The following is a 9,596-nucleotide window of genomic DNA, read 5'->3' as shown; positions in this document are numbered from 1 at the left end:
AGCAAGATGATGGCCAGGTCCTCCCTCCAGGTGGCTCTAGATGTGGCTGACTCAGCAGCCAGGACTATAGTGTCAACAGTCACCATGAGGCACTGTTCATAGCTCCAGTTATCAGCCCTCCCTCACAAAGTGCAACAGTCCATCCAGGACCTCCCCTTCGAAGGTACCTCCCTGTTCTGCAAGCTTCATGGCCCCAAGGGCCACACTTCGCTCCCTGGGCCTTTACATGCCTCCTGCCTCCAGGAAGCATTTCAGGGCCCAGCAGCCTCCCAGGTTCATGGTGCCTCCCAGGCAAAAGCCCTACAAAAGAAAAGGGAAGGGTGATAAGTGATGCCAGCCTCTACCTTCTGCTTCAACCTCCCAGTCAGGCTCACAAAGATACTCTGGTGGGACCTTTTGAAGATGCACTCAAGGATGGCATACCAGTCTTGACTCCAGCTCCATCCCCCCTTTTGTTTTTGGACTGCCTGTTGCCCTTTGGCCCAACGTGGTCATATGTAACATCTAAGTGTTGGTTATTCAGCACTATAACAGTCTGTTATACCCTCCAATTTTCATCTAGCCATCCCCTCCCCCCACCCCATCTCTCTTCAGGGACCTTTCTCATAAGAAGCTTCTCATCCAGGAGGTGCAAGCCCTCCTATGTGTGGGGGCCATACAGGAGGTTACTTGAGAGGAAAAGGGATTTACTCCTGATATTTCCAAATCCTGAAAGCCAATGTGAGGTCTATGGCCCATCCTGGACCTGCATAGCCTCAACAAATATCTCAAGAAACTGAGGGTGTGCATGGTCTTCTTGGCCTCCATCATCCCTCCTTGGATCCAAAAGACTGACGCTGCCCTCAATTTAAAGTACACTTTTTTCCACATCTCCATCTTCTGCTGATGCAGGAGATTCCTCAGGTTTGTAGTGGGTCAATGCCTCTACCAATTCACTGCGCTTCCCTTTGGCCTGTCAGCAGCCGCATGGGTCTTCCCGAAGTGTATGTCGGTGGTATCAGCCTTACTCAGACACTGAGGCATGCAAGTCTACCCATACCTCAAAAAGTGGCTGCTCACAGGCTCAGGTCCAGCACAGCATTGGCACAGTGGGGGCCACCTTTAGGCACTGGATCTGTTGATAAACAATCAGAAGTCAACTCTGGTACTGGTTCAGAGAACAGATTTCTTTATCGAGTGACGTCCCTGTGTGGTACTCCATTCTAAGTGATTGGCGTGTGCTCACATCTGGATCAAAGATTTCTCAAAAATGCGCCCACGGTAAGAACTTAAAGGCATAGGCCAAGAGAGACAGAGAGTTCAGGCTCAAAATGATCCTCATGGAAAAGTCTCTGAGACGGCCTCTGACCTGGGACATGAATCTTCCCCATTACCAAGAGGGAGAGATTCCCAAAAAAGGGTTTCCACCCCACCGAAAATCCCACCAAATAAGAAAAACGCACCTATAAAACCAGCGGTAATAACTGAGCTACCTGGTACTGCTGCCATAATGGCATCGAAAGACAAACAGCACACCGGTGCAGAGTCAAGATCTAAAATCACAACGACTTCCTCCTCAGTACTGCCAAAACACGTTTCGGCACCGGCAACAATGGTGCCAATGTTAAAATCAGCACCAGGCTTAAAGGCGGTAACGATCTCGGGTGTGGCACCATCACGTACCACAGCATGGCCAACTACCACGGCACCAGCGGAAAGCACAGTACCTAGCCATGTGCCTGTACCGACCACAGTGGAGCAGAATGAACCCTTAGCAACGACTCCCTTATCGGTACTAAGTAACAGCACGGCACCGAGTGAGAAACACAAAACAAAGACATACCATCTTGAGCTGGAGGATCTAGAATATTTCCCCACTCATCTTTATTTGGCACAGACACTTCACCTCCAGTGTCACCACTACCATCATCCAGTGGAGATGATGAGGATGAAGAGGAAGGGTTTTTCCCCCTCAACACTCTTCACCACATAGACCGATTCCCATTTCCCTCCTCTCCCCCACACACACCTAGATATAGGGGGCATAGTAGCAGACACTGCAGCCATCCATCACATGCACCCCCATGGCTTGGCCTGCCTATACCATTCCCGATATCATGCTGAACCCAACTGTCTTGAGAGCCTCCCCCTGAAGTCACTGAGGAGCCAGAAGATGTCTCAGAACAGGAAGAGTCACCAACACCCCATAACTCTTCTTTATTTCTGGATGAGGCCATTATACCACCCCCTCCCACAAGTGCAGATGATTTCAGGCAGTTCCAAGAATTGTTTAAAAGAGTGCCGCAAGACCTGAAGATTCCATTGGAAGAGGTCTCCCAGATCCATCACAAACGTTTTAAAATTTTGCACATGACAACGCCATCCAAAATAGCTTTACCAATGGATGAGGCACTCCTGAAGCTTGCCAATAACACCTGGCAAACTCCAGCTAGCATCTCTCTGATGTGCAAAAGAGTGGACAAAAAATATTATGTCCCCTCTAAAGGAGCAGAGTTTCTGTTCACCATCTTCTTCCGAACTCCCTCGTAGAGGCAGCCCAACAAAGGGACAAACCCACCACAAGTCCACACCCCAAGACGAGGATTAGAAAAGGGTGGATTTGTTTGGCTGCAAAGTATACTCTTCGGCCATACTGCAATTACGTATGGAAAATTACGCAGTACTCTGTCCAATTATGATCACAGCACATGCTCTACATTAGCAGACTTTATTGAAGTCATCCCAGAGGACAGGTGGGAATGATTCCAATCTCTCATCAATGAAGCGCAGCTCATATCCAGGATGGCATTGCAGACTGCCCTTGATACAGCAGATACAGCCGCCAGGACCACTGCCCCACCGCCATCGGGATGCAACAGGCCTCCTAACTTCATTCAGCTACTCTACCAAAAGTTGATGTAAGGCAGCTTAAGTCGATCTAACTCTCTAAGCGTCGACACTAAAATGTAGCTCCCAGTGTCGTAACTCACCCGCTTCCCCGACTTAAAGACCACTACCTCCAGGTGATGCAGGTATAACTGCATCAATTTAAATGCTATGTCAACACAGGGTCAATGTAGACACTACAGTGCTTAAACTGTTGCTGTCTTTCAGAAACCATCCCCCAATGCCTCACACTGGCAGTTAAATGGGTGCAAGCACTCCTGGTGAGCCCTAATGTGGATGTGTAAAACCAATTCAATTACTATGGTAGCTAAAAGTTGATATAACTTAGGTTGGCTTAATTTTGTAGTGTAGACTTGCCCTAAGACTATAGAATACCTGAGGATGGAAGTATTTACAGTTTGAGGTGTTACATTGAATTATCTATCTACTTTATGCAGCAGTAGATATAAAAAGGGAAGTAAATTGATAAAACTTAGGAATTGAAAGAGTACTGAATGGCATCAGTCCTACCATCCCACCATAATTCATGGAGAAGAGTTTACAGTTAAATCCACAGCGGTAATTGGGAAGCCAGAATGTAATTACTTTTGCTCTCATCCTCCAAGATAATTTGCAGAAACAGAGCCTTGAACCTGCACAAACCTTTGCTGAAGTAAATGGGGACAGGTTTGACATGCACATGGGAAACGGTGTGGTTGGCTGAAGCACCTTTGATTTTTGAATAAAATGAGGATCAATGAGCACTGAGGAAAAAAGCAAATATTTTAATTCCAGTACTTTGGTAAGAATGTGCCATGCCTTTCCAGACCATTTCACAGCTCGCAGTTGTTTTGGGGCAATTTTTTGGAAAACGACAGGGTGAGAGTTGCCATGTTTTTAGTTTATGCCCTGATCTCCATGCAGGGGCAGCCCACAACTAGCAAATTAAGCCTGTTGAGGGCAATGGATGAAAAGGAGGGGGGGTGAGGAAGGGCCATGGAGAAGGTGGGGGTGGGATCTCGTGCAGGCAGAGCCTTCTTATGTCACTGGCCTTCTCTCTGCGTCGGAACCTAGCTCTCAACAAGGTGAAATTACTGCCCCGCCGGGCTAAGCATCTCCCTGGGCGTCAGCTGTCAGCGCCTGACTCCTGCCTGCATGGGATGGGATGGATGGGAATGGAACCCCAAGGGCTACGCGCGCGACCTTAACCACGAGCTCCCGGCACGAGGCTATTCCCGCTCCCGCCAGGCACTACTACTGCAGCAGCAGCAGCAGCAGCAGCAGGGGGCGCCTGGAGAAAGACTGTTGGTCGCCGTATCCCTCCCAACTTATATCGCCGCTGCGGCGGCTCCCGTCACGTGGCAGACAGGGACTAGGCAGGGCGGGCACAGGCGGCGCTGGCGCACGGCCTGCTGGGAGCGGTGGTCCGCGGGCTGGGCCGCTCCGCTCCACCCCACCGCTGGAGGAAACAAGGCGCTGGCACGTAAGCAGGTAGGACAGCTCGGTCTCGGTCTTGAACAACTTCCGCTCCCCCCCCCGGCGGCGACTACTTCCGCTTCCTTGCTGGGCGGGTTCAAAGGTCGCGCCCGCGGTAGAGGTGGCGGAAGAGCAATAGCCGGAGAGAGGGGGCCAGGTAACGGCCTCCTTCCGCGAGCCCCGCCCCGGCCGCGCTCTGCTCTCCTCCCTTCCCTTCCCTTTCCCTTCCCTTCCTCCGGGCCCGCTGTTTCCCGTCCGCGCCCGCAGGGGGGTGGGCCCCAGGGCCGCGTCCGGGCTCTTCGCGATACCTGTGGCTGCCGCTGTGAACGAAACTAACCCGCCGGTTCGGGCCGGGGTGGGCCCGTCTCAAGCAAAGCGGCCCCTCTCCCTCCCCCGCCCGCCGCGCTGCTGGAGGCTCCCGCTCCCGGAGACTGAACCAGAGCGGGACCTCCAGAGCTAAACAGCTGAGGCCTGTAACGGAGAGTCAAGTCAGCGAGCGCCTCTTGTGGATGAGGCACGAAGGCGGACGCGCAACAGCCGCTGAACAGCAAATTACACAATCTCAAACCCGCCATCCTCCCCTCCCCGGAGTCTGCTGCAATATTACACCTGGCATTTATTTGGCTTTATAGCCGAGACAAACAGCACCCACCTTTCCTTGGCTGTAGGTGGCTTTGCTAAAAATAAAAGTTAACTCACTATCTTCTGCATGTTCTGCCCATCTGTACAAACATCACCCCATCCCACCCTGCTGTTCCTTGCAATATGGGAAGAGACCTTCAGAGTCCCCAAATGTTTAAAAAAAAAATTAAGGCCCCTGGCAAAGAACATCTTACTGCTAGACCTCTGCTGATAGTATGGTACAGGGAGAAAAGTGCTGTCAAGTAAGCAGCTCCCCAGATAGTCAGGGCTTTATAAGTAGAGACCAATACCTTAAATTCTACCCACATTTCAAAAGGTAGTCAATACACACCCTAGTTATCACAGGTTTTTGTAATTTGTCATGGACCTTTGATCACCTCCTTGTGCCTCTGTATCTGCCAGGACTACTTCACTATTCTGTATCTTTCAGCTGCTTCAAACAACTGCCTCTTTTTCTAATCAACCTAAATGTAAGAATGGACATACTGGACCAGACCAATGGTCCACTTAGCCCAGTATCCTGTCTTCCGACAGTGGCCAATGCCTGAGAATTGTTTCACATACCCTTTCATAATTACACAGGCCTTGTGCTGTCACTAGATTGATGTCCAAATCAGTATTCATATGGTTGAAAGGCAGTTTGATCCATTACTTTCTCTGTCTCAAGCTGAGAAATTAATCTAGCATATGATTTTTCTCCACCTGTACACTTAAAAACTTAAAAATCAAATTCTTTAAAAATGTTTCCATCTGGTTTTCTAGAATGGCTTCCTTTGGGTGGAAGAGGAAGATCGGTGAGAAAGTTTCAAAGGCCACTTCCCAGCAATTTGAAGCTGAAGCTGCTGATGACAAAGGTCTAGTTGATAATGATGATGTTGACTGGCTCCATGCAACTAAGAGGAGAAAGGAGATTCTGTTGGAAGACTGCATGGAGAAAAGTAAACAGCTGAAAGATGAAGGTGCACGGTTGGCTGAAAGTAGGAGGTATCAATGTTATTTTAATCTTTATTGGTGTGACAACACTAAATACTGTTTTATTTGTTTCTGACAGGTAAGAAGTATCCTATAGAGGCTTCTAGATTCACATATGTTTAAAAACTAAATGCTGTTAAGCTGCTTATACAGTTCAGTACTGAATCCGTCATTGCCAGAGATGAGCGAATAATTGATTTTTTTTCAATTTGGTGGCTGAACCAGAAAATCCACATTTTTTTGGCTCATTTTGAAACAGCTTTGATTTCTGTTGTTTTTTCCAATGAAAAACTGAAAAAGAATTGTTCAAGTCAGATAAAACATTTTGAACAGTGATTCAAAATGACATTTTAAAACAACATTTTGAACTGACAGTTTGATTAAAAAGTGTTGTGTCAAGTTGACACAGTTTGACTTTTTCAAAACTTTCCTCCCTTTTTATATTTGGTCCAAACTATTCATTGAATGTGACCTGCAACTGCATTTTTCGCAAATTTACTAATTGACTGAAAAATTTCATCCAATTCTAGTCATTACCATTTGATAGCTCTTTTGTTGGTCTACATGAAATGAATTTATAGTCTTCCCTTTTGTTAGTAGGTATGTATTCACACCACAGAAAACAACACCATATGTGGCATGACTAGGTATCTTTGATGGTAGTCTCAGCAAAGAGATGAAAAACTTACTGAACGTGGAAACAACTTCTCAGGTTGGGGTACTCAGAATCAAGGTTTTGCTAACTTTGGAGGGGTGAAGTAGAGACACTTCCACTGTCACTATTATGCTGTGTCCAGAAAAAAAATTAAGATAGAGAATATATTTAGCTTATTAATAAGATAAATTAATAGAATTCTATATAGCTTTTTGTGTTTCTTAGTTCTGTTATTTTAGGCCCAAAGTATTGACATCCCTCAAAAATAACTTAACTAAAATCAGTTTTAAGTATTTAGTCAATATTTTTTAAGTTAGCAACATTAACTCCTTATGTTGATACTTATACCAGAAAAAACAGATTACACCACATACCAAGATGCACTGTTAATCACAGCCTTTGCAATCATTCAGCATTGAAAGTACCACTGTCTGTTTCACCTTTTTGATTTATACATTTAGATTGTATTTTCAAGCTTGACAATATGAAAACACGCCTATTCTATTGTATTCTATAGGTTTTTATACACTCATCGCCATAATATTCCTAAACACCTGCATTTATGTAGCTGATATTTCACTTACTACCTACCCTGGATGTATATTAGGTACAAGATGGATCTTTCTTTCCTTCTTTCCTTCTTTCTTTCCTTCTTTCTTTCTGTTGTTTGTTGTTTGTTGTATTTTGCTTTGGGATATTGGACATAATGAAGGAATTCTTGGCTCATTATGTATCTTGGTATCTTTTTATCTTATATTTGTGTATTATGTAAAATGCAATAAAGCTTTTAAACAATAAAAAATAATATCTGGAATATACATGGGCAGGACATGGGGTAGTATTAAGATTCATGTAAAAAGCTTTACATTCACTTAATTTTTTCTAACTATATATTCTGTCAACACTTTTATAAGTGGAATGTATTCTCAGCCCTAACAGTGCAAATTGTTTTGTCTGAACGTTTTATTTTTTCCACTTTAGTTGCGGCCTAATGTAAATTATAACTTAGCAAAGTTTCTAATTCTCATATTTTAGGCTGAACTAAAACTATACATTCCGCCACCACAGTCTGTGGGCTTTTATGGCTGTTACACACTACACTAGAAGTATGTTGACAAGGCTTATAACTTTCTGGCACACCCCAGGTTTTAAAAAAGATTAAAAAGATTTCATGTAGTTCAGAAGCCAAAACCTTCAGTGCAGACCCCTCTGTCTTTTCATTACTGCGTTGTATTGAGTGGTGGAGGATCTGAAAGGGGATAGGCAAACCCGATGTAATGGTCTTGAAGGAATGGTTATTCTTTCTGATGCAAAAGTGGTTCATTTTAACCATGTTTTAGATCTAGGCGTTGTATATTATCATTTTATACATGTCCAGTCCCCAGGGTCAAAATGTCTAACAATATTTTTAAAATTTATTGTAGGCAATATGGCAGAGATGTTAAGATTTGAGTGAGACAGCTTAGTACGCAGTTTTGGAATGGTATTTCTTGCATGGGGGAAGCCTGGAAGAAGACATAAAGATGGAAAGAAGGAAACAAAGGGGTATTGAGGTTGATATTACTGGTGGGATGGAGGGGGTGGAGGAGGAAAGCAAAAGGAGGAGAAAGTCTAGGAAAGAATGGTGTAAATACTTGAAAACAAAGACAACACAATTGCCTTACTATGGAGTGGAGGGAATCAAAGGGTGTGCATGTATTGTGATTAAATAAGTAGGCAAAGATGATGATCTTTGGCAGCAGCATTTTTGATGGACTTCAAGAATGGGTGAAATAGGTGAAAGAGAGGAGTAGGAAGTTACAGGATTCAAGATGGAATAAGGAGCAGATGAGAAGTTTGGATTAGGAAAGAAAGAAAGGGCAGATCCTTGAAATCTTGTGGAAGAGTGTAAAGGTTTATCACTGCTTAGATGTGGTGGAAATAGGAGAGGGGGGAGGCAAAGATGCATCCTCAGGTGACAGGGAATATGATTATGTTATCAGCTAGAAGTGATGTAGTGGAGAGGATATGAAGATAAAGATAAGATCAGTTTTGACCATGTGGAACTTGTCATAATGCTGATCATCCAAGATGAGATATCAGTAAAGGCTTGATTATCCACAAAAGTTGCACTTAAATTGGACCAAAAATCAGGTTAGTTAAACCAATGCAATGTTCTCTGTGGGCACTTACAGGCTTATATGGCAAAAGCTAAACTGATATATCAGTTTAAATTTGTTTTAGGAGTGTCCTTACAGAAAGTTGCATTTGTTAAAGTAAACCAGTTTAGAATCGCACCTTTCGTTAAACCAGTGCAACTTTGTGAGTAGACTAGGCGTAATGGAGAAATCCAGATTGGAATAAGTACTGAAGTCCTGTTTCTGTCCATGATCCTTGGAGTTTATGTTACGGAGAGTTAGTTGTAAAAGAAAGAGGAAACTTTGAGTTTGAGAGAAAAAGATAATTAACTTGTTGGTATTACTGTGGATAAGTTTAGTCTATTTCTTGCTTCTCTGCAACAGGAGTTGTGATGGCAGCTGTTCAGTAGATGGAGCCAGAGACCTTTATAACTTATGCCCCTCTTTGAAGAAACGTTGCTTATGCTTGCTGGGCGGGGCGGGAGGGTGGTGGTGGTGGTGGTGGAGAGAAGGCAGCCAAATATTTTATTTCTTACAGGCAGCAAAATTACTGAATTTTTAAAAGTTCTTACTAATAATTTGCATTTTATTTTGTAGTTGTGGAGATTTTATTTTTTTAAAGTTAAAAGTTTGCAGAACCCTCACATTTCTGCTGACATGTATCCCTTATTCTATTTTGTACTTAATAAAAAAAACTCTCTCTAAAAGCCCAGCACATGCTATGTAGCATAGTGATAAAGCATTTCAAGAAGAATACTTTTTTATTCAGAGCAATCTAAAAGTTGGCCAATGTCCTAGATGTTCACCTTTGTTCAAAGATGATAAATAATTGGTTTCTCTGTTTCTCACATGTTAATATAATTTATGTT

The 9,596-nt window shown here is 44.2% G+C and overlaps 1 protein-coding gene across 3 annotated transcripts in view; it reads left to right on the top strand.

Moving 5' to 3' along the window:
* The first annotated feature begins 4,309 nt into the window (after positions 1–4,309).
* TTC33 (tetratricopeptide repeat domain 33) overlaps positions 4,310–9,596 on the top strand; it is a 96,033-nt gene continuing 90,746 nt past the window's right edge. The window contains exons 1-2 of one of the 3 annotated variants that reach the window (XM_067545569.1): positions 4,310–4,356; positions 5,746–5,967. In XM_067545569.1, the coding sequence (XP_067401670.1) occupies positions 5,747–5,967 (221 nt within the window). In that variant the 5' untranslated portion in view covers positions 4,310–4,356; position 5,746. Of the gene's footprint in view, positions 4,357–4,436; positions 5,006–5,745; positions 5,968–9,596 lie in introns of those variants that run through there. The other 2 variants (XM_067545567.1, XM_067545568.1) reach the window with 2 other exon arrangements.

The sequence above is a fragment of the Emydura macquarii genome, unplaced genomic scaffold, assembly GCF_026122565.2.
Source record: "Emydura macquarii macquarii isolate MOO-44397 ecotype Brisbane River unplaced genomic scaffold, CSIRO-AGI_Emac_v2 contig_1045, whole genome shotgun sequence".
Lineage (NCBI taxonomy): Eukaryota > Metazoa > Chordata > Testudines > Chelidae > Emydura > Emydura macquarii.
The sequence above is the reverse complement of the archived record's forward strand: the minus strand, read 5'-3'. Positions and strand labels throughout refer to the sequence as shown.